The sequence below is a fragment of the Nematolebias whitei genome, chromosome 11 (genome assembly GCF_014905685.2).
Source record: "Nematolebias whitei isolate Nwh7 chromosome 11, NemWhi1, whole genome shotgun sequence".
NCBI lineage: Eukaryota > Metazoa > Chordata > Actinopteri > Cyprinodontiformes > Rivulidae > Nematolebias > Nematolebias whitei.
The window spans coordinates 26,729,123-26,755,387 of record NC_056508.1 but is presented as its reverse complement, the minus strand read 5'-3'; the positions used below and the strand labels follow the sequence as shown (position 1 = coordinate 26,755,387).

At 39.9% G+C, this 26,265-nt stretch overlaps 1 protein-coding gene across 1 annotated transcript in view; it reads left to right on the top strand.

The window, feature by feature from the left end:
* Nucleotides 1-438: 438 nt before the first annotated feature.
* samd10b (sterile alpha motif domain containing 10b) overlaps nt 439-26,265 on the top strand; it is a 90,713-nt gene continuing 64,886 nt past the window's right edge. Inside the window, exon 1 of the mRNA XM_037684079.1 lies at nt 439-481. Coding sequence (XP_037540007.1) covers nt 469-481 — 13 coding nt within the window. The 5' untranslated portion in view covers nt 439-468. The remainder of the gene's footprint in view (nt 482-26,265) is intronic.

Genomic DNA, 26,265 nt, shown 5'->3' with positions numbered 1-26,265 from the left:
TAATTGATTATTAATCTTTTTACACTCCTATTGTTTGTGCCATTTTATCACCTGCTTCCCTTAAGTCGTTTTTCCAGAATAAATCGGCAGCCGGCGCTTTAATAAAACGCCGGGCTTTATTCTAATGTGTTTGTTGAGATGCGCGTGTCCGGCTCCAGCAGCAGCTGCTGCCGGGGCGGGCTGACCTTTCTGTGTCCCGGCGGGCAGGTACGGAGAGGAGGAGGAGGAGGAGGAGGAGGAGGAGGAGGTGAGGGGGAAGGGAGGCGGAGACTCTCCCGGGGAGCAGCTTCATATCGGACCGGTCCCGAGTCCCCGGACCACAAGCGAAGAGGCTGAGCTGTCCTCGCGCGCAGCCTGCGGGGATGAAGAGGCGCGCGTGCTGATCTCTGCTGCCTGCCTTTAATCTGACCGTGGGGGTGATGAGGGGGTCCCGCTGACACCACGGAGAGGTCCAGGCTGACACCGAGCATGGCTGTGGACGGTAGGAGCTCTCAGGAGTTCGTCTTTCTCTTAAAACACGTCACGTTCACGCAGTGAGGCAGGATCCAAGTTTCTGCCAGGAGCACAGATCTGCTCCCAAACTTCTCTGATGCATGAAGTCACGAAGAGTGTTTGTCTTCATGTGTTTAGAATATGCATGCTCATCCAAAACTATACGGAAAGAAATCTTGGTTTTACTGCAAACTTGTCTCGTGTTAGTTTATCTGACAGGCTGCTCATAAATTAATTAAACGTTGTTATTCTCATTTTTCATGCTACTCTATAAAACAAAGATAAAATATATACCTGTCTTCCACTTTAGCATTAAAGACACAAAATAAACCTCAAAGATACACATTTTGTGTTTTGAGTTTTTCTGTAGGGAATAATTGCACAGTTTTGAAACTAGTGATGAGTGTTTTTAAAGATGTGGACACAGAGTTATGGCTTAAAATAAAGGATTTTTTTTAATTTTCTGTAATAATAGTTGGACATCAATTTGAGATGAGTGGCAGACACGTTTGGTCAACTTTATTTTGCTGCGTCACCTCACAACTTTTCATCTTTTAGCAAACAATCAGACACTAACACACCATCACTGGGATGTTGTTTGGAGCTTCTGAAATGTCTGCTGGGTTCTTTGCTGCAGATCAACAAATCAATGTCTCCTCACTTTTGACCCGTTCACACCTTGATCAGGTTCAAGTGGTCAGCTTGTCTTGACAGCGTTCACCTGCTGTTTAAATGCATATTCAAAATGTTTTATAGGGATTGGATTACATGTGAGATTAGCTCTTAACAGATGTGGATATACAGGTTCAATCTACTGTAAGAATAATATGGTGGAGGGTTCGTTCTCATTGCTTTACCTGTCAGTGGTCATAATGTAATGACTGTAAAGTGAGAATTGAATTATCTCAGCTTAATTAGACAGCATTGATTTATTCTGGGCCATTGAAGCCACACAGAGATCTATCCCTCCTAAACTTTTATAGAGATTTAACACCATCATTGTCATTCATTAATTCTATTGATGTTGTATTTACACGAGTTTGAATTTGATTTTACTCCAACCGCGTTGTAAAACATGCAGAGAGGTTTTATATTTACTATACCGAGCTGGTTTCAGTAACGTATAATCAGTGAATACAATCTTTCCAAGCTTGAAACACCAGAACAGTTTAAATGTGAAATTAAAATGACATGGGAAGCAACAATCCTCCTTTAATTTACAAGCAATAAAGAGAGACTGTCTAGGGAACTCCATGAGGTTCTTATTGGGTTGGGGTGAGGAAGTTGTCATTTTTTTAAATGATGTTTGTCGAATGGCCTCACCTGACCTCAACTCTGCTGTTTATGGGGGAAAAAAACTGAAATTCATTTGCCCGTTTCTATAAGGTTGAGCTATATGTCACTGCACAAAACATAAAAACGAAAGGAATAAAATACATATTTTACAAGCAGATTATGTCCTCGACGCGCTTCCGTCTCTCACCTTTGTAAGTTCACGCTGACAACAAAGGTGGAGTGTTGCTGCGTCAGCGTTGGCTTTCTATGAGGATGTCATTGTTGCAGAATCTGCTGGAGCAGCTGCAGCATCTCCTCTTGAGGCGACTTGTTCGTCGTGCCGTTGCTCCGTTTAGGTCTTGATTCTGCTCTCTGACTGATCGGCTGCCTCCTGACATGTGCATGACCTTTGACACCAATTTACTTAAAAAAAAAACCCAGCACCAACGTGGTTATGATCCAGTGATTTTTACAGATATAAATCTAAGCTTTGATGTGCTAGTAGCTAAAATTGATCCCCTACACATTTTTGGATCACAAACAAACTGAATAAGATCTTTAAACATTTGTTATAAATGTTTGGAGTCAGCTTTGTCTGTTAGCAAGGGATCTCTTGAACCTCTGGAAATATTTGTTGAAGCTTTTGGGAACTACTCATTAGGCGTACCATTTAAAACTGATTAACCTTTGAAGACAAGCTGATTTAAGTTCAAGTTTATTGTCATGCTCATCACATGTGGTACAAGTGGTGGAACGAAATTATGTACTCGGGGTTCCAGTTACACCCAAAAATAGCAAAAATATAAAGTATAAAAAGCATATATACACTAAGATATACGCTAAACAAACGGTACACTAAAAGATCTAAGATATACGCTAAACACTAATAATGTAAAATAATACGACATAACAACAGCAGTGCGAACATTAAGATGGCTGCAACAGACAACATTCTTTAGAAAACACAGAAAAATGACTAGAAGTCAGCCGGTTTTAAAGATACTGAGCTAAAATCTCCTGATATCTTGTGAACCACTGGACAAATTTGACGAAACTTTCAGGAAGGAATCGTTAGGTGTACATTTACAACTTATTTACTTTTGGGGTCAATCCATTTCAAGATGGCTGCAATAGCTAATCAACATCAGCCAACCCAAAATAGCTATAACTTTAATAGTTTTACAGATAACATGCTGTAGATGTAGCTGAGAGTCATGCATCTCACTACATCGAATATTTTTCAAGGTTTGACGAAGATGGCTGCTGTTTTATTTCTCTCAGCATATCTGGCATGAAAGGCAGAGGTGAAATGCATGACTTTAAGGCTTGCTAAACTTTTAGTTTAATTCAGACCAAAGCTGTAATCTGAAGCATAAACTGCTACTGAACAGTTTACTCTGAGACTCTTTGGACACTAACTGGTTAGTAAGTGTGGGACACCTTCAGTAAAAACCTGCAGCGTTATTGTTGAGATGTCCACACATTTCGTGCAAAAGCTAGTTTGTACTACAAAAGGGTATAATGGACATTATAGCCTTATCTTCATGTAAATTATAGAGAAATTTACAGTTTCTTCCTCACATGTTACACAATTTTGTTCTCCTCAGCATTTAGTCATTTCAGGGGGATGAATTTCTCAGAAGTCTGCTTAAACCGGTCAGGAAATCTGGCAGCATTGTCACATCCAAGATAAGCAGGCGTACAAATGATGCTGCTTGACCGCTGCACACTCCAGAGCACATTGTCCACGAGCGGGATTATTTTTCTTTTTCTTCCAGAAGAAAAAGCGGCGCAGAAGAAATAGTCACAGGAGCAAGACTGTGTGTGTGTGTGTGGGGCAGGCCTGGCTAATCTCAGCACGATGTCTAAAGATCTTTTGCAGATGCAGGAAATGCCAGGATGGCTTCCGTTTATCCATGTGTGCACTGCTAGGGATGGATGTATACACGTGCACAGACAAAGTGGAGAAAAGGGCAACGACCCGTGCTCGTCACCAACCTGGCAGGCCTCGTGGAAACAAGCAGACAGCTGGGTCTGAATCTAAACAAAACCCATTTGTTTGTTTCAACCCCTGTTGGCTTTCTGTGGACATGTCAATATCAAGTAGAGGACACTGTGGGAGGGTTGTGGAACAGCAGCTATTCGATGAAAGGCACTTTACGATATCTCCCCATGACTTGAGATGCTACAGAGTTTTATCTCTCGTCTGCAAATGTGAAGCATTGTTAACGATTTTTCCTGCGTCTGTGTGCATGTTTGTGTTGGTTTGTCTGTAGCTTTAGCAAAATACAGTATTTCATGAACCAGTGGGTGCAATTTAACGATTGTCTCAAAGTAATCATTGAGCCTACACCTACAACTCTTCAATGTTTCCAATTCAAGATGGCCACTACAGCAAAGTAAACTTGTGAAATGCAGCGATGGCTATAACTCAGTCAGTTTTACAGATGTTGATTTTAATTTTTGTGAGGTAGAAGTTCATGGTCATTCCCAATATTTTCTTTGAACACTAATGGATTATTGTTTTTTTTTTTAATCAGTTAACTATTGGAGTCAACTGTGTCTTTAACTGAGTGTGTAATGAATTTATCAGGGGCAAAATTCCCCCTTCGGGTTGGGGAGGAGACTTTGCCTCAGGTGGAGGAGTTTATGTATCTGGGCGTCTTGTTGACAAATGATGGTAGGATGGAGCAGACAATGGATCGACAGATTGGGGTCTCATACTCAGTAATGAGGACATTGCTTCAGTCTGTCATGGTGAAGAGAGAGCTGAGTTGAAAGGCATCCATCCATCCATCCATCCATCCATCCATCCATCCATCCATCCATCCATCCATCCATCCATCCATCCATCCATCCATCCATCCATCCATCCATCTATTGTCTTTACCCGCTTCTTCCATTTTGGGTCACGGGGGTCGCCGGTGCCCATGTTGAGCAATCACTGTGCGAGGGGCGGGGTACACCCTGGACAGGTTGCAAGTCCATCACAGAGACACAAAGGCAAACAAGACAAACAAACATTCACTCTCTCACTCACACCTAGGGACAATTTAAGTTACCAATCAGCCTAACATGCATGTTTTTGGTCTGTGGGAGGAAATCGGAGTACCCGGAGAAAACCCATGCGTGCACGGAGAGAACATGCAGACTCCACCCAGAAATGCCCCCCGACCAGGATTTGAACCATGATAACCTGCTCGTTGAGAGGCAACAGCTCTGCCAGTTGCACCACTGTGCTGCTGAGTTGGAAAGCAAAGCTCTGGATTTATTGTCCATGTTACGGCCCTCACCTATGGTCATGAGTTTTGGATCATGACTGAAAGAACGAGATCCCAAATACAAGCGGCTGAAAAGGGCTTCCTTCGCAGGGTGGCCGGGCTCAGCTTTAGAGATAGGACGAGGAGCTCCATCATCTGGAGGGAACTCGAAATAGAACCACTGCTCCTCTGCATCGAAAGGAGTTAGTTGAGGTGGTTTGGGCTTCTGATTAGGATGCCTCATGGATGCCTCCTTTTAGAGGTTTTCCAAGCACATCCTACTGGTAGGAGGTCCCGGGGAAGAACCAGACAATGCTGGAGGGATGGTGTATCTTTACTGGCTTGCTGCCTCGGGGTCCCCCAGGACAAGCTAGAAAGTGTTGCTGGGCAGAGGGAAGTCTGGATTTCTTTTCTAGACCTGTTGCCTTCGTGAACCGACTACAGATAAGCAGTAGAAGAAGATGAATATCAGAAAACAATCATTAAGCTGACATCTAGATTACTTGTTGGAGTAAGTCCAATTCAAAATGGCTGTCATCGACAACTGACTGGTCAAATATTTTTGTCTTTTGTCAAAATATCTCATAAACCAGTGGACGGTTTGTAATAAAACTCTTAAAAAGTAATCTTTTCTTACCAATTTACTCAACTGTCTTGCTGCATGGATTAGATCAGTCATATTCCATCCTGTCTGTCTGTTACGGCAGTTGTTTGGTCTTTACGTGTGTTTTTTGTTTGCATGTGAACATTTAAATGAAGCCAAAGAGGTGCCAGTTTCCCAGTGGGTGGTGATGGTGGTGGGGTTATTGAGCAATGGGGGCGGAGCAGGACTGTTAGTCCTAAACAGACAAGCACACTCTTTGTTGTTTTTCTGGCATGTGTTGCGTCGCCTGCTGGAGACAGAGTCCATTTGGTGCATTTAGTGATGGAGCCAAATGGGTTTTAGGTCTTTGTAGTTAAGTGATACTGCGACCCAGTGTTAGCCCTTTTAGATCCAGAACCACAGCTGAAATATTTCATATTTTTACACGTGTAGCATGTCAGGGATGTGAGCTGTTAATCTCAATCCTCATGTCCATTTCCTCCCCCATTTCCACACAGAGAGTCTCTGTAATGTACAGAAAATCCTTTTGAACATACACACAAACACACACACACACTCACAAGTACACACATTCACTCACAAACACTCGTGTCATCCATCATCAACACCCTGATCCACTGCTGCCCTGCAGTTGCACCTGACCCAAGTCTGTGGGTTTTAGACGAACAAGGAGCAGAATAAAGACAGAGTGAGCAGAGGAAGCGAGCCAATGAAGATAGATGTCTTTTTAATAAACTGGAACTTCAAAAAATAGTTAAAAGTTGGAATATTCAGTTATTAATAATGGATAAGTTGGGTTAATTTGCATTCCTTCCAGGAATGCTAGTTTGACTATGTTTTTCCCCATTTGCTTCATATTTTGGGTTAAAAACAAATTTTCTGTCATGTCTGTACACATAGCATCCCTGAGAGTTTGCCCTTTTAGGAATAAACACTCTCCAAGACATTTTATTAGACCTGATTGTTTAAAATTGTTTGCTTTTCTCCTCGTACTCCTGTTTCCTCCCACAGACCAAAAACATTCATGTTAGGCTGATTGGTAACTCTAAATTGTCCCTAGGTGTGAGTGAGAGACTGAATGTTTGTTTGTCTCGTTTGTCTCTATGTGTCCCTGTGATGGACTTGCGACCCATCCAGGGTGTACCCCGCCCCTCGCACAGTGATTGCTGGACATGGGCACCAGCGACCCCCGTAACCCAAAATGGAATAAGCGGGTAAAGATAATGGATGGATGGATGGAATAGACACTCTCCAAGACATTTAATTAGACCTGATTGTTTAAAATTGTTTGCTTTTCTCCTCGTACTCCTGTTTCCTCCCACAGACCAAAAACATTCATGTTAGGTCAATGGTAAATCTAAATTGTCCCTAGGCGAGAGTGAGTTTGAATGATTGTTTGTCTCTGTGTGTCCCTCTGATGGACTTGTGGCCTGTTCAGGGTGTATCCTGCCTCTTGCACAGTGACTGCTGGATATGTGCACCAGCTATCCCTACAAGTCAGAAAGGAAGAAGTGGGTAAAGATAATGGGTGGATGCATTTTAACTTGTTCTTAGCTACATTACAGTGAGGTACACACCAGTAAAGACCTTATTACATTGGTGACAAAACAAACAGCTTCTTCTCTGACCAGTATAAAGAAAACACATTTGAGTCCAGTAGTTTGGTTTCCTAACTACAATGCTACAATTAAGTGGCCCACATCAACGAGAACATTAAGACAAATCTAGGATTCAGTACCTGTTTGAATAAAAGGTCAACAAGTAAACACCATCAGAGGTAATGATGCCTTGTCTCTGTCTGCAACTTTGCTGTCTTTAAATGTTTGTACAATTTTTTTTTACAATATGATCACAAAGATAACATCCGTCATAAGCAGCCTTTGGCCATTCATACATGCGTTATTCAAGCCAACCATACATCCCAATGTTAACAGTTAGAGTTGAAGTCAGTGTTTTGGTATCATAGGAGACATGGAGTGTAACTAAGAGGGAGTTTATGTAAAACACAATGTGTTGGACATCTACCACTCTAAATCCTACAGCCAGCTGGTCACAGAAACACTCTGTAATCCACGAGCCTCAATGTCGTCTCTTAAATATACCGTAATTTTCGGACTATTGAGCCCACCTGAATACTCAACCTTTATTTATACAAGTTAATCCCATTGAGCCTCGGGGACTCATTTACAAAAGAGACCTGACTTTTAACAAAGAGTGATGACAACAACCGACAACGACAACAATAGACAATCATAAAGGATGCGTACAAATTTTAAAATAATTTAACAAGTGAAAATAAAATGGCAATTAAAAGGATAATTAAAAGGAAAAGTAGCAAAAAAAACAGCTAGGTTGTAATAAGCCCTGTCCACTAAATTAAAAAAGAAAAAAATGTTGTACATGTATAGGATGTGCTTGTATAGAAGCTGCAAGTGTTGTAACATGAGATAATTACACAGAAAGATTTTTAAACTTTTGATTAAATACGTACCTGTAACATACACAAATACGTACAGTGAATGTTTTTTTTTCTGAACAGTGCCTGTAACACGACTGGTTAGACAAAAAATACAGTAGCCTACCAGGAAGTCATTGATACCTATCTTCATCTTCCTCCTGCGCACTGCACTCTTGAGCATGTGCTGTCCTCTTCATCATGCAGTTACCTTTCGAAACCCACTGGTGATAGTGGATTTTTTTTTTTTTACACTGCTCCGCTGTCAGGATCCACTGGAAGACTTGAGCAAATGTTGCTCTTCACATGCGGCCAGTTTTAGTAAACAATTTTTCGCTGCTAGTTGTCTAAGCTTCCCACCGAGCTCAGAGTGCCACATTAATGCACCATTCACACTTATTTTGAGTGGCTGCAAATACTTTGTTGTGCCCTCAGTCTGTTTCATTGGTCCACTGTGACCTGTTCGGTAATTGACTCTGTCAGATTTTTTTTAAACCTTTATTTATACAGGTAGTCTCACTGAGTCATGAGGACACATCGCTCTAGAGAGACATGTATTGGGCAGCTATGTGAGTGTCCAGGTGTGATGAGGCTAAATGTTTTGGCGGCATGAAACTCATTAGCCTGTCAAAAAACAAACAAACATAAACTAGCTGTAGCATTGTATAAGACACGGTGTTCAAAGCGTGTGAAAAAAGTAGCGGTTTATAGTCCAGAAATTACGATAATCACTGTTACGACTGTTAATTCTCTTGAAGGCTCAGAGACGTAACAACAATGAGTTGACTTCAAATTTGAAGAATTAAAAACATATTTTGTTTGCCTCCTCCTTGTTCTTTATATTGTTTTACAGGATTAGCCACTTAAATTAACTTAAAGTAACTCATTGATTGTAACAAAACAATAAAACAAAGATAAACCCAAAGAAAATGAAGCTATTTCACAGGAAAAGGATCAATCACCAAACCTCCAAATTCCCACTATCAATGTGTCAAAAGATTATAACTTCTGATTACAGGACAAAATAGCAATGCAATACAATAACATTTGTGAGTAACTGTAACTAAAGAACACTTCCATTGATTTATTGATGTGCTCAGTGTCTGTTTTAACCCCTGACAGGGTGCGCTGCGGTTGAATGAGGACAGCACGGTTCTTGTCTGCTCCAACAAGTCTTTCAAAAATTGATGAAGTGGTAAAAGGGAACAAGACCACCTCAGGATAATACAGCAGTGGATTATCAGGAGCAGACGGAGGTGGATTTTGGATTATGTCCCGAGTTGTCACACTTCAGCTGTCTCATTGACTCGGTCCTGTGCCCCCTCTGATGCTACTCCCCTAAATGACAAAGTCTCACCTGTTCAACCTCGTGTCCTTGTCACGGGTCTATTACCTCATCCTGCTCTTTACTTCCTCTTTTTAATTTTAATTTTTTTTTTTAGATTGCACAAAGGCCCATATCTAATTTCTCTCCTTTAATTAGCCTTCCACTCAGGGAGCGGGATTGAGAAAAGAGCTGAAAGAGTGCAGTTTGGAAAAACAAAGAGATGTCGTTTTTTTCAGAGGATCGCACTAATTAGGTATAATTTGCAACAAAGGTTGCACCCCTTATGTATCACATGGCGGTTACTTACTGACTAAAACATATCTTGAACACTCTTTCCTTTCTTTTGACTTTTTCTTCCTTAATAATTTTGTGTGTGTGTGTTTTTGAGAATTTTTATTGCTGATTTTATCGTTTCGTGGTGGCTTGCTGCCGTCATCGTCCAACCAGACAAAACTGGATGTGCTTATTGTGACGAGGCACTTGTTCAGCTAGTGTCTCTGCATCCTCTGTCGTCTTTGGCCAGATGTTTCAGCCTGAAATTTCAAGGATCATCAAGGCCAACCTTTTCTTCTCCATCTCACAAACCTCCCCATTAGAGGCTGCTAAACAAACAGCCTAATTAAGAGTGGCCCTGTGTGACGGGGTGAGCTTGGAATTTTACACTCTTTCCTAATAGGTTTGTTAACTTCCAGTAACAAATGCTGCAGGCGGGGGGTGTCCAATAAACCAAATGGCTGAAGGCTCAAGCTCTTTCAAGACACGTGTTTTCTCACGGTTTTTAAAAAGCAATTATACTCCCTAAAATAATTTAGCACCGTGGCTCTGTTCACCTTCATGTGGGATTTTGTCCACACACTAAAATAAGAGAATAACAATTCAGACGTGTTTGTGTGACTTTGCTGTTTTAGATTTTTTTTCCCCTCGTCCAAAAATAGAAATCAATTTTTCTTTCTTGCCCTCTTATCAGGCATTTAGCTGTTTCCTTTCCTTTGCTGAATTCGCTCTTGCTGCGTGTATTTTTCTCATTTATAAATCACTCCGACGCCGTACGGCTCACCTTCTGTTGCATTCGTTCGTATTGTCTTTTTCCCCCAGCCTGTTCTCCAGGCGTGTTTATGCACAGTTACTGTACACAGCTCTGGTTGAGTTCATGGCTGTCACATTTATGCTAGAATGGGTCCCTAGTTTATCATGTCAGTGGGCAACCAAGTGTCACAGTTTCAGCTCTGCAGCTGGGATGTCAAGGAAGAGCTTTTTAAATGAAGCTCAAAGCTCTCCTCATGCTTTGACTGCACGTTCGCACACATTTAAGGTGGGAATGTTTTATAACGGAGAAAAACAATCGGTTTTCTTCAATATGATTTTCATTTTAGATGGAAAAATACAGAAATGGTTTGCATTGAGTTAGACCATTTATACACCAGATTAAAAATGTGCACTCAGTAAAATCTGGCTTTTGCAATCAATGAGAAAGTGTTTGAAAAGAAACTGAAAGTCTTTTCGAGGGCTCTGCAGGAGTCATGAGTATTTAGTGGCAACAGCCAGGTGCACACACTTAATGTTTTACCATAAAGCTGCAGGCCCCGGGGCTGCAGAGCATGCAGCTGAGTTTTTCCTTACAAAAGCATGTGTTTACTAATGTCTTATAAATTGACACTCAAATGCAAAACACTTACTCAAGAATGAAAGAAGACTAAATTTATAAGTTTTACTTGCAAAGCAAAGTAATATTTCTAGTGATACAACATTGATTATATTCAAACTAAAGCAACTGGGTCCAGATTTAATCTAAAATAGAAAGAAGGACCATCATGCTTTTGTTTTTTCATCATTTCTTTCTGTCTGTTCTTGTTTTTCTTGTGGTGTCACCGGAGATACTTTAACCCCACCAAAACATGACATTTCCACTTCATAAAATTTCCTTTTGCTTTCACACCTCTGCTCCGCTCAGGGAACGTTGTGGCTGATCTAAAAGGCACATGGCACCATTAAAAACTGCTTCATGCCAGGGGAAATACACACTGCAAAGATTTGAAAAGTCTTCTGGGTATACAGACATGTTGTTAACAGCTCAGAATAACATGGTTTATTTTTGCATTTCAATGTAAGTGCATTTTCTGCCTATATGAAATGACATTTAAGGCCACAGCCCAAAGGATGTTCTGAAAGTTGTAAAGAAGAAATGTGTTTTTTGATAATGTGCACGAGCCCCTTCTGATTTGCTACTGAATGTTTCATTCTCAGAAATAATCTGAGGGTGTGAGTTTCCAATTCAGAAGTTTCCAACAAAAATTCTGTGAGGTTTGCTCAAAGACAGTTTTTTCTAACGCAAACACAAATAATGATCATCCATCCATTTTCTTTACCAGCTTTTCATTTTTGGGACACAGGTCCACCTCTATGAGAGGCAGGTTACACCCTGGACACATCGCAAGCCCATCACGGGGACGCGTAGAGACGAACTGTTCAAACTTTCACACACACATCATTTAGAGTTACCAGTTAACCTAACTAACCAGTTAATTGTGCATGTTTTTGGTCTGTGGAATAAATCCAAGTAATTGGAGAAAACTCAAACGTGCACGAGGAAAACATGTACACTCCACACAAAATGGCCGGACACAAACCTGTCAACAGCTGCTGTATAATGTAGAATAAATTAGTTTTTAGATTTAAGTGAAAATTCAAGGAGTCAAGGTTTTTTATGTGTCATTCGCACCGCATGTGGTACATGAGGTGGAACGAAATTGTGTACACAGGGTCCCAGTTACATCCAACAAAAGTATAAAATGTAAAAGAAAAACAGTAGCAAGATATGAACTAAGAAAAAAGTTAAACTAAAAATACACTAAGCACGAGTAGCGTAAAAACAATTTGCCGAACAGCAGCATGAACATGAGTCTGTGTGAAAATGGTTGGTCTTTAAAAGAAAAAGAAAAACTTTTAAATAAGTCAAGCCAACATACGTTGGTTGGTTTATGTTTACTAAAACAAAAAAAAGTGTTGTATCTTTTCTTTTCTCCTTTTTCACAAGTAAATAATTCTAATCAGGAAGCAGCATTAACGCCTCTTGAAACGGGATATTTTTACTATACTGACTTACAGTTCAAGTTTGTTGTTGCAGCATACATCAAAACTCTAAATGATCTGCAAAACGTGTTTCTTAATTATGTAATTGTTGAGTTCTTAGTTCAAAATTTAAACAATAGAAGTGTCTGGGTCCAGATAAAACTCAGTTGGAGATCAGATTCAAACCGATATTCTCAATCTCTCATATGTTTTAAAGAACAAACGTAAAAAACATTTTTTTAATAATACGGCAAGGTGGCTCAGTTGGTAGAGCTGCCGCCTCTCAACGAGCAGGTCGCCTGATCAAATCCAGGCTGGGGGCCTTTCTGGATGGAGTTTGCATGTTCTCTCCGTGCATGCGTGGGTTTTCTCTGGGTACTCCAGTTTCCTCCCACAGACTAAAAACAAGCATGTTAGACTGATTGGTAACTCTAAATTGTCTCTAGGTGTGAGTACGAGAGTGAATGGTTGTTTGTCTCATTTGTCTCTGTGTCCCTGTGATGGACTGGAGACCTGTCCAGGGTGTACCCCGCCTCACACAGTAATAACTGGGCATGTGCACCAGTGACCCCTGTGACCCAAATATGAAATGGACAGTAAAGATAATGGATGGATATATGTACATATACATATAATGATACATATAATGGATATGTATTTTTTTTATTTATTTACATTTTACACTTTTTTTTCTTTGTTTCGAAAACTTAAAACTGTTTCTAAACCTGGTCTTTAATGGATACAAGTAGCTGAAACAGTAAAAATCTCTTGAGATTCATACAATCTTTGTCTGATAAGGCTTATAAGTCTGAACACTTCTGAGCGAACTTTGTGGAATCCTCTGAGATGTGCGGCTGCTGTTCGTTATCTGTAGATTAGAATTGATTTGTCTCGTGAGAGTGGAAGATAGAATCATCAGGACCTGATTGTCTAAGTGCTGTAAGGCCGTATAGATACTGCAGGTCTAGAAGACAGAGTGATACATTCACAGGGTTGTGGTTTTTGACGCTACAAGCATTGAGGGCATTCAGGGCTTTTTGCAGACCATCACTAAGCCTTTTAGGAGCAAACCACCATCAGATTGTCACATCATTCCTGGAAACACTTGTTTCCTTTCATTTCACCTCCTCTAGTCTTGTTCTGCTGTCGTGTTATGGTGTTTTAAAGGGATTTTGCTCCATGAGTGATTGTCGTAAACCAAGAATGACAGACGTTAAAGTCATACCAAGACAAAGCTTTTGTCTCCGGAGGCAGTCGAGGTTACCGGACTGTCAGTTAGAGTTAGTGGGGGCGGTCTCTCAGCTGTCATTCCAGTGTTTTGGTCTCGCCCTAGATATCAGGTCACTGGAGCACTGCAGGCTTTGGGGAGCAAACACACATACAGTCGTTTACACACAGCTCGGGCTGTAACGTGGTTTTGTGTTGCATGTGTTCACACTCTTTGTTGGTCTGAGTCTCCAGCTTTAGCTCAAAGATGAATTTTCAGCTGGGGATAAAAACTGACACGATACTTGGTCGAAAGCTTCAGTCTTCAAGTGATTGAATAGATTTTCAAAAGCAATCACACAATCAAGCAGCTTCTTTTAATCTTTTTAAACCTCCATAGATGTCTCCATTTTCGTGGGTAAAGTATTTTGTATGGTAGATATGAATACTGATGTGTTTGAGGTGCTCTAGATTGGTATAAAGTGAAATAATTAAAGATTAGTAATAAACTATCCTGTTTTGTTCTGACTCATTTAAGGTAACATGGTCCTCAGACAGCCAGTGCATTAATCTGACTAAATGTAAAGAGACCTGGGATTACATTTTGGTCTGTCGGATAAAAGCAGGAAAAGCAAATAAAGAGGACTTGTTCACTCACAGTCTAATAGTGCTCCATTTGTTAAAATGACATATCCGTGGTATAATTAGGGTTTGTTTGTGTGTATATGTGTGTTAATGTGTGATTGCCTGTGACGTTTTGAGCAGCTGGGTGATAATAAGGAGACGGTCCAGTGGCGTGGAAGAAAATGGGAACTGGAGCTGGTTGAGCACTGGAACATTAGAGCAGATTAAATGAAACCACCATGACACACTCCCACACGCCATTAGAAGTGCCAGTATCATTAAAGCACATACACGGAGGCTGATTAACTGGTGGCTGCCCGAGAGAGGCCAAAAGCTGCCTCTACTTCACCCTGGTGCCTGTGAAGTCTCTGACATGGTCACAAATCAACAACAAGGGAGTTATCAGTGGACAGCAGACGCCGAATGGTGAGCTGATGTTGACTGAGTTATGTCCTGAAGGTGAAATGCATTAGTTCTGTGCCATCTTCTTATCTTTTATTAAGGAGATTTACAATAACCACAGACTTTAGTTCATGTAGTAAGAATGTCAGGATTAAGGTAAGGAGCAGTCACTGTATTAGGCAGTAATACCATTTCATAAAAATTTTTTAAAAAGCAGTGATATCACTTTAAGTACTGAACCTGACTTCATGGTGGTTTGGAGAGTTACTATTACGTATTTATGACATTGCACTCCATTTGTGCTCAGAAATTGGAATTTCTCAATTTCTAGTCCAAAAATAGCAACTGGAACATGCAAAGTTCAAGATTCCTCACCAGACCTCAAAAGTCCAAAATGGCTGCTTTGCTTGTGAAAAGCTGAGATAGGACCAAAAAAAAAAAAACTTTTATTTTCATTTCTGTTTGTTTGTGTTTGATTAAATCCAAAACAGTAATAATTACAGTGATTGTACTGGACCACCTCAGTTTATTTAATGAAGAACAAAGAAAAATGTGTCATGGACAGATTTTCTTGGTGCAGCCAGCGGGCGGAGGGTTTCTGGTTCACTGACTTCAGGATTCCATCACTGCTCTTTGCAGATGATGTAATCCTGTTGGTGTCATCATGCTGTGATCTTCAACTCTCATTGGAGCAGTTCGCAGCCATGTGTGAAGTGGCTGGGATGAGAATCAGCACCTCCAAATCTGAGGCGATGGTCCTGAACTGGAAAAGGGTGGATTGCTCTCTTCAGGTCAAGGTTCTGCCTCAAGTGGAGGAGTTCAAGTATCTCGGGGTTTTATTCACGAGTGAGGGAAGAATGGAGCGTGAGATTGACAGACGGATTGGTGCAGCATGTTTAGTATTGTGGACTCTCTGCTGGTCTGTTGTAGTGAAGAGGGAACTGAGCTGTAAGGCAAAGTTCTCTGTTTACCGGTCGGTCTATGTTTCTACCCTCACCTATGGTCATGAGCTCTGGATAGTGACTGAAAGAATGAGTTTGCACATACAGGCAGTTAAAATGAGTTTCCTCTTCAGGGTAGCTGGACTCTTCCTTAGAGATAGGGTGAGAAGTGCAGTTATCTGGGAGAGACTCAGAGTAGAACCGCTGCTCCTTCCAAATTGAGAGGAGCCAGTTGAAGTGGTATGGGCATCTGGTAAGGATGTTCACTGGGCGGATATCCCTAGGGAAGTGCTTCAGGCATGTCCAACTGGGAAGAAACCCCGGCACAGACCCAGGACACACTAGAGAAACTATGTCTCTCGGTTGGCCTGGGAACGCCTTGGAATCCTCCCAGAAGAGCTGGAAGAGGTGGTTGTGGAAAGAGATGTCTGGGCCTCCCTGCTCAAGCTGCTGACCCACGACCATATTTTGGAATAAGCGGAAGATAATGGATGGATGGACAGAAAGAAAAATGTATTATATAGCCTCATCACCGAGCACAACAGTTAGTAAATCCTTTCTGACTTGCAGTTGGAACATGGTTACTTCAGGTTTGACTGAATTTCCTGATTTGACTTTCCAGCTTTTCAGATAAATAAAATGTAGAAGACTGTAATTTCTGTACAGTTTCATCAAGTCACATTTCAGGTGTGTAGCGACTCCATCTTCTCTGTAGTGACACCTACTGTATGGGAAGGGGACTGAAGGCCATGTGTCCCAAAGAGTCAAACCTGTTTAAATGGCAACTCAGCCATGTCACAACTTGCCTCCCGTGATGGGTGCAAACATAATTAAGGAAAGTTTGATGGTTTCAAAAATGTCACAGTGTACAGTATACATGTTATCTGCATGATTATTTGTGTTGGTTCTTTAGTTCAAAAACAAACATCCACAATGGCATTGGAGTTCATATGTGCACATGTCTAGTGTAACCTGTATACCCCTAATGCTGAACAGCATATTCTGCCACCCAGGTGATGTTGTTTCAAAGAAGACCTACATATTTCAGTAAGACAGTGCCAAAAGTACTTCGCTCATATTACAACAGGTTGGTGATATTGTGACAAAATGTCTTAGAGTTAAAATAGGTCTTATTAATTCCAAAACACTAATGGATTTCTGTCAAAAAAGAAGGTGAACACCCACTTTCCTCCTGGAAAAATATCCAAGAAGAGAAAATGTGCATATTTAAAAACTATTGGAATGTTCTTGTTTGGAAAATAATGACAGAAAGTCATGACGAAATTGTGGATGTGTGAGTGTTTGAGTGTGTTTGTGTATGTTGACATAAAGGGAAGGAATTACATTGATTCTCTTTGGATCATTTGGCCTGGACAGGAAGCTCCAGCTGAGACTTTTTGTGTCCCTATGTGTGCTTGTCTGCATGTGTGAATAATGACAATGAAACAAAGCTCTGATTATTTTTACTGTTTTCATTCTAAACTGTCCACTTTGTACCAGCTGCTTGTCTACTCTGACAGTGCAGTCTCAGGAAACCTTATGAGATCTGGTGTCTGTGTGTGTGTGTGTAGAGGAGCGGTAATTGGCATGTCCATCTGCCTGAAAGGACTGGAAGCAGTGGCAGTGCAGGAGTGGAGCTGATAACATGGCAATTAAGCTCGGAGACAGACCCCCAATCACCACAGTAGGGTGCATGCTGGGAGACTTAACAGACACAAGTGGGGCTGCAGAGAGTGGATACAGATAAATGGGCGAGTGCCCCCAGGTGTGAGCTAATTTGTCTTGCCACTGGAGTGAAAACAAGAAATCTCCAGAAGGGCTTGTATTGGACTTTGCTCACATTCACCCTGAAGACACCTGCTGCAGACTGAATACTGGGTTTGTTCTACGATTCCCCCTCAAAAAAAATAAAATAAATAAAAATAAAGGCTTTACGTCTTTTGTGTTCATCTAAGAATTGCATTTCTCTAAAACGTGGATTTTAGGTTCTAGCTAAAAAGATAAATAAAAAAAAAAATTATTCATTTTGTTGTACCTAGAACACTCTTCTGGTCTGATTTTGGCACCAAATGTTGCACATGAGTTTCAAACACTATTTGCTCTGTTAGCTTCTAATTCAAAACTGCAGAGTGCAAAAGAAACGATGCAACAACTGCAATAATCAAGTTATCAGGTTGTCTGTATATTTTGAGACATCGGTTGCTCCTGCAGACATTGTAGTTTAGACTGATGCTCAATCTGGTTTGTTCACATTTAGAAAAGTATGAAACTATGCATTCTTTTAACGCAAGAAGTTTGCTCGACATTCAAGTCTTTGATTAGCTGTTTTTGTTCTCTTTGGCAATTCAGTTGTATTTATTTCAAGTTCTGCTGGTATAAGTAGTTAGCATTTAGTTTAGTCTTTTATTTTTCCAGCGTTGTAAACACATTTTTCAGTTTGCTATTTTAATTGAGAAGTGTTTGTTGCAACTTTAATAATAATAATGTGTTATGTGTTGTCATCATTGTATGTTTCCATACAATGGAGAAACTGGCTCTCTGCATTTACAGTAACCCATCGCACCTGGTATACACTCAGGTGGAGCTGTGGGCAGCTATTGAGGGTGCCCAGGGAGCAATTGGGGATTGGGTGTCCTGCTTAGGGACACCACGAGATGTGCAATGACTGGGGATTGAACCTGGAACTTTCAGGTCCTGAGTCGGCTGCCCTGCCTCTAAACCATCTCGGCTCCCAACATAAATAACTAATTACTAACTACTAACTACCTAATAATTTACCAACATAAATAACACATGAAACAAATGTTATATTAATAACTAACATGTGTGCTCTGAATTAGACTATCAGAAATATTTTGTAACTAAAAAGTAATCTAAATGATACCTAACTTGTTTATAGTTTTTGGCTAAAATTAGATTTTAGTTTTATTTAGTAAATTGTTAACCATTAAAACTACTTAGACAAATATCCTGATGCATGCTCAATAATCCAGGTAGAAAAATCTAAAAAAAAAAAAGTCAGGTTCTCTGGACAGATTCTTCTTGTTGAAACAGTTTATCTTTTATCCAGAAGACTCCTTCAGACTGAGGAGCTGGGTCAACCAGTTTGCTGGAGACAGACAAAACTAGTTGTTCACATGACAAAGGAGGACCATCAGCCCAACAACAGATTGTTAGTGCCCCGATGGCCACTTGCTATTCACAGAGGGCTGAGTGATACTAGCAATAACAGCACTGTAAGAGGGGGACAGTTGGACATGGAGGCCTCCGCCCCTGTTTAAAGATGGACGGTTTCAATTAAAAAAAATGGCTTGATTCATGTTCAATAATCCAGGTACACAAATCCAGCAAAGTTAAGTCAGGCCCTCTGGATGGTTTCTGTCCAGACCCGACTTAACTTTGTTGAACTTCACAAAGATGGCTTCCTTGACAAATACTAACTATAGTTACCATCAGTTAAACCATCTTGTCATCATCAAACTGGTTGACCCACTACGAGTAAGCCACTTATGGGAATGAGTTTGTTGTGGCTCCTCGGACTGATGAAGTCCTTTGGATGAATGATGAAACGTTCCAAAAAAAAGAAAAAAGAAACTGTCCAGAGGACCTGACGTAACTTTGTTAGATTTTTTTTACCTGAGCATGAACTTTGATGTTAACTACTTGTACTTTGTGCTATTTTAACCACTAATGTATTAAAACGTTTGAGTCAAATGGGAATAGCATGCTGTAAGTTTTTGCAACTTTTATACTTTTTATTCGTTTAAATTTATTTACAAAAATGTTCAGCTCATAAATGCATTAAGATCTTCTTAGATCCTTCAAAAAGATATCTGCATTTATTATTCATTATCTACTGTCTTACTATATTTCATTTTCAGCTACTGCTTTACTAATTCCAGCTTTAATGGTTTTCTACATTCAACGTTTGCTGCAGTTTGGCTCATTTTTGCTGCAGTTTTGCTATTTTCAGCTTTTACCTGCTGCGCTAATTTTAACTTTTAGCTACAGTTTTGCTGATTTAAGCTTTTAGCTTCTGTACTCAGCAGTCACTGCACTTTCACATAAAATGTGGTTTCTCTAGTTATTTCATATTTTGAAGGATGTAAGGATCTCATGGGCCATTTAGGATCTGGGACCAGGGCCCAGGAGGTCCTCGGTTTAATCTTGGTCTTCAAAGCTCTGTTTCAGTACCTTTTTATATAAAAAAATACAATAACACAGCTTGCTAAGTGCTCTTTGCTTGTATAAGAAAAGAGCCAAAGCTCAATATTCTTTGACGGGTTCCGTCCTACGTCTAGCTGAGGCAGCTCCTACTGACTGAGCTTAGGTGAAAATACATCCTTTTTTAAAATGTATTGCAAATCTAGATTTACACTGACATTTTTGAATACACACAGTGTTTTCAAACTTAAAAAATGATAACATGTGATCTATGCTGGCATAATAAGGTTGCAGTACAAACAAAGTAGAAATATTGATGTTTGGTGTCATTTAGATTTGTGTAAAATGAGTTCACAACATTATCTAGCAATCCCAGTGATTAAAAAAAGCATATATTTAGAAACAATTATTTGTCCTATATTTCCATTAAAAGTGATTTTTTTTCTTCCTGCTGCTGTAGCCCCAGGAAATCCCTTCATATAATGTTTGGTTTCAATGTCAGGCTTAGGCATTTTCCTTTTTAATGGTAGAACGGGAATTCTCGATGACATCATACTAGACCAGTCAAATGGCCCAAAACTAACTAGTTGCAAGGCCAGATGATAAACAGATGAATTTATACAAATTATTCAACATTTTGAAGCCTTTGTGATGAAGTTTTTGAAAATCATCTTAATAACACAGTCAACTTTACCTCTGAAGACCTAAAACGTGGTGTGACGGTAGCTGAGACTGATCCCTAAAACCTGCTGTGAGTGTTAAAAGATTGCACAAGGTCTTTCATCAAACGTTAATGGCAAAGATATGATGGACAGTGCCCACAAAGATGGCGGATCGATCACATGATCAACACGCCAGTCGCGTCACTTGAGATCCATCAATGACCAAGTGAAATCATGACGATGCAACTGGAGTCACCTGGTTTGTTTTTTAAAGACAAACAACACATCACCTCTGTCCTGGACAGATTCTAGTGATCCATCCATCCATCCATCCATCCATCCATCCATCCATCCATCCATCCATCCATCCATCCATTGATCTATTGATCCGGGATTTGATCTGACAACCTTCTTGCTAAGAGGTGGCAGCTCTAAATACTACGCTCAATACTAATGATACTTTCTGGAAACATTTATTGAATTGACTGAAGAATATTTGCAACCTATTAACTTTTAGAGTTAACCCAACTCAAGTTATTGCAAAACAAAAACTCTTGTGCGGAAAATTCTGTCATTATAGAAAGTTCTGTAATTTCGGATAAACACACAAGTTTTTTCATACATAAATTAAGATTTTGTGACTAAAAGATAGTAGGTCCTGACAGTTAGCAGGGTTTCTTGGGAGAAACAAGACATGAAACCCATTTGGAATGTCCTGCAACTTTGAAGAAACCCTGATAAAACTGGGGTTTTGATAGGTAAGCTGAGGCAGGCGGGTCCACAAGCCAAGGACAGCAACACCTCAGCAGGCTTCAAATGAGGACAGCTCATTAGAAAAGTGTCTCTAGACACTAACAGAAGCCAATGTAAAGCATTTTGCATAATGAACCCCCTTTGAAAAGAAAGGATGCACAAAATCTCAGATTTATTTATTTATTTTTTTTTGCTGAAAATGATGTGCAGAGAAAATAGAGCAGAGTCATTTTATGTCTCCTTTTGATTGTTGATGCCGGTGGCAGCGCCGCAATTTTCCTCTCACCTGTCTCAGCTGCCTCGCCAGAGCCGGTCTCTGTGTCCCACTGCTACATGTTGTGTATTTTCTTCCTGTCTTCTCCCCACTCCCTCCCTTTTAGGAATAATAAAAAATAAATTAGAAGAGTCTCTCTTGATCACGTCACACAGGAGCTACAACAAACTTCAAAGCGTTGAAATGTTTTAAGAAACAGCAAACAGACGTAACCTCCGTGCTGAGATGCTGCTTCAAGCAGTTCACGCTACAAACTAACTCTGCAGAATTTCTTCTCTCACCTTCTCACTTTCAGCATCTTTGGTGTATCCAAGGCTGTTGATAACGTGTGTACCTGTGTTTCAAACCCCTCTGTGGTAAATACTGTGTGTGTTTGTATATTAACTGGTCATTTTGGTCACACCGCTCACACGTTTCTTCTCTAAATCATTACAAAGGTCCATAACAGCTGACACACATTATCTAACATAATTGGCAACTTCTGTGGCTGGTTTTGCTGGTTCAATACTGTATTGAGTCCTGAACACTTCCCCACTATTTTCTTATATCAACAGGGCACAGTGTGAGTGCACTTGTTTGATTTATAGAGAAAACGCAGTGTTCTTGAAGAAGTGTGGTTTACGATCGTATCTGTAGACCCGCATGTGCTCCTACGAGTGGAGCTGGAGATGACGGTCACGTTCTTTTGGGGTAAAAGATTTACGTGTTTGGACTTTTAAAGCTGATTTCTGTGTGGTCAGCTGACAGAATGTGGTGATTCCCTGTTGGATCGACATTCAAGCACTGGATGTATGCATGATCTGGGAACTGCTCGAGTGAACTGTTTCTTTGATTTTTTATTTTTTTAATGTACAAATGAAAAAAAAAAAAGGTGAGTTTCATTGTGCAAAATGCTTTAAAGCTCATTAACCATCTACAAAGATTATTGCCCTTGGCTTCAAATGATTAGCTTGAATTGCTCTTGAAATGACAAGATACTTGAAATTGGGATAAATGAAGTATTTATTTTCATTAATCTTTTAAATTGTTTTGTTGCTTTTATCAAGGGCATGGAAAACTTCAGTGCCTCAATTTTAAACTTCTGTGCCACAAGGAAGTGCTGTCATATAACCTGAGCCAGATGATAAAACCCCAAAATAGATCATAACTATTTAATCCCTTTGAATTATTAGACAATGTACCAGTTATCTAACACGTTCCTAAAGTGGAGATTCAGATTCTTTAAGCAGTTCATGCTAAAGCTATTTGTTTTCTAAGTTAAAATTGAATGGTTTCTCAAGAGATAATCTGAGCGCTGGTAGTTTTCTCAAGATTATTGTTTTTAAATTTTGCCTTTAACTATTTAGAGTCAACTTTGTTGGCCTGTTTGAAAAGTTACCCATGAACAACAGGACAAATTGTAATGAAACTCCCAGGAAATAATTAATGCACTGTACCGCTACAACTGATTCGCTTTTGGAGTAAAGCCCAACCAAAATGGCTGCCCCAACCAACTTTCTTTAGATAACACATACATACTATATAATTCAGTCAACTTTTACAGATAGTGTGCTTCAATTAATGTGGTAGTAGCTGAGCCACTCGCAACACGTACACTAAATGCTACTTGTTGTGTGAGACTTTTGGCTTAAAACTTTAGCAATACGTGTTGGAGTCAACCATGTTCGCCTGTTAGCAAAATATCTCATGAACTGATTGGATGAACGGATTGATTTTGATTAAACTTTCAGAACATGATCAGTGATTGTCCATCTACAACTGATTAACAATTGAAATTGCTGTCACAACTAACTTACATTAATCAACACAAACATAACTATAAATCAGTCAACTTTACAGATATTATGGTAAATTTTGATTTTCTTGTGTTGGTAGCTGTTGGTCATTCAGAACATTCTGACAGTAAAACCTTGCATTATCACATGACACTGCAATACATTTATTTTTAAGGTTTGACCAAAAGGCTACAACTCCATTTTTTTGCTCATCATAACATGATCTTATACTAAAATTATAGGAAGAAAAGTTGCAGGTGATATGCAATCCTTCAAGCAACGCTAGACCTTTAATTTATATTTGTTTTCGTCGTCATGTGTTTTGCATTGCACAGTTATTTACACAGAAATCTCTGGGGTTTTGCATGTGCAAACTACAGCAGCAGCTGGCTGTAGCACTTTCAGTGACGTCTGGATACTTTTATAATATAAATAAATAATAATAAAGCAGACATGTAGACTGAGCTTGTTCATTTTTATAAATTAAATATAAAAGTAATGTTGATAAATCCCTGGGATTAAGACCATTCTAAGCTGCAGAATTTAGAATACTTATCTAGCTGTCACAATTTTACAACAAACACAAGGACACTGGACATTATCAGAGGCCAGTTTAACCTGGCACCATGTGACCAGACACATATCCTACATAACAACTTAGTGATGTGACACACTACATTTTAATCCAACAGGAGGGTTATCAAACATTGATTGCATGAACTGCTATAATTCTTTTTTGATTGGAGCTGTTTTAGGATGGCAACAGTTAACTTTGGGCCCTGCTAGACCTAACCTTTAGTTTGTCAGCCTGGTCAGAATGAATAACTCTAACTACGATCTTTCAACAGAAGTCCACTTCAAAAAATCCAAACTATCCTTTTAAACCAACACTTTGCTCCAGTTTTACATTGATTGAGGTGTTCTCCGCTTGCTTGGCCTTTTCATGTAATTCTCCCCCATTTCATGCTTTGCCTCATTTGCTTTGATTCAACCTGTCTCCAGCCAGACCACTTTGGTTAAATCTGTCAAGGATTTTTATGGGACGTGAGTGATTAGTGGGCTGCAGCTGCATGCGGTCAGAGTGATCATGTGATCACCTCTCACTCCGGTTTGAGCTATGTGTTAAGTAATCTGTCAGTGTCGTATGTAGAACAATTTGCAAATATACGTGTATGTAACCCGTCCTTGAAGCGACGGCACTTAGGTCTTCATTAGAAAATCACTCATTCTGTTTCTTTCTACTTCCTCTGCATTAATGGTGTCATTCATTATTCCTGCCTAATGGAGCCTGTGTTGCTCATCTGCATGTGGTGGATGTGAGCATGGTGTCAGGGTCAAACTAACATTTAGCATATGGGAGCGGTGGTTTTTAATCACAGCCTCTTTGAAAATGAAAGATGCTTCTCTGTCACTAATCATTTCATTTGGGCTACCCAACTGGGTGTTTCTGGGTTGTTTGTTCTTGGTGGATAGGCTCTGCCTGCTAATTTGCAGATTGTCACCACCATACTTTGTATAAAATTAAACCCTTTGTTTTGTCAATGACTATATCCATGCATTTGATGCCAAGCAGATCATACGCCATGAATTTTAAAGCTTTTTGCATTTGCATGTTAGATGACAGTGTTGTGCAGGTAGTACCTTTTTAATCATGTCGCCATGAAAGATGATCATGTAGTTTACCTGTATCAGTGAGTGTGTGCGTGACTGTATGTCATATCAGCAAAATGTCTCATAAACTGGACACATTCTAATGAAACTTGAAATGAAACCATTGGATGTACATCTACACCTGACTAACCTTTGGAGTTAACGCAAGGTGGCTGCCACAGCTACATGACCTTTGCCACCACAAGAAAACGCATAAGTCAGTCAGTTTTAGATATTGGGCTACAATTTGTTATTGGTAGTAGCTCAGCGTTATCTCCAAACTCATCAGCAGTACACATTGCACAATAATTTTGCTTTAAATTGTGTGTTTAACTGTTGGAGTCAACCATGTTAGCAAAAATCCCTCCTGAACCATTATACAGATTTTATTGAAACTGTTGTCAACCCAATTTAAGATAACAAAGTCCATGCTCAATAATCCAGGTATACAATTTAAGATAGCTGCTATAGCTAATCAACCAACAAAGTCTATGCTCTATAATATTATTAATATAATTAATATAACTAATCAACATTATTCACCACAGAAAGACCAATAACTAAGTCAGTTTTCCAGATATCGACCTAAGGTTTGGTGTGGTAGCAGCTGAGAGTCATTGTCACATTATTTAAGCCCTAACAAATCAGACAAGGTCTTTGCACTATCATGTACAGTTGCACATGGTGTTAAATTAAACATTTGACAACTTTGGCATGAAAAGCAGTGGGTGACATGCATTCCTTCAGGAGTCAAATTTATTAAGCATGTCCCTGCCTAATGATTCTATGTTAACTCAAGAAATACAACCTTCATATCAATGTGAAGAAGATGAAGGAGATGGTTGTGGATTTCAGATGGAGCAAACACACCCACCCCCAACCCCACCATCTCCATGAACATTCATTCAAACGTTATTTATATAGGTTAGTCTCATTGAGCCTCGAGGACTCATTTGCAAGAGAGACCTGTTTTTAACAAAGAATGATGACACCAGTAGACAATCATAAATCATAGGAGGATTTGTGGTGGAAGTGGTCTCCAGCTACAAGTACTTGGGTGTGCACCTGAACGATAACCTCAGATGGGGCAACAACACTATCAGTCTGCAGCCTAACATGCACGTTTCATGTTGTTGTTTTTTTGTTTGTGGGATAAAACCGGAGTACTCGGAGAAAACCCCATGGCTGAGAGACGTACCACTTCACTGAAGTTTGCACCAAGTTTCTCCTGGACTTTGGATCAACCGCTGATCAGCCAAGTTAACAATAGACCCAGCGCTGCTGTTCCAACGCAGAAACTCACCTTACAAAAGATTATAAATCTGTTCACGT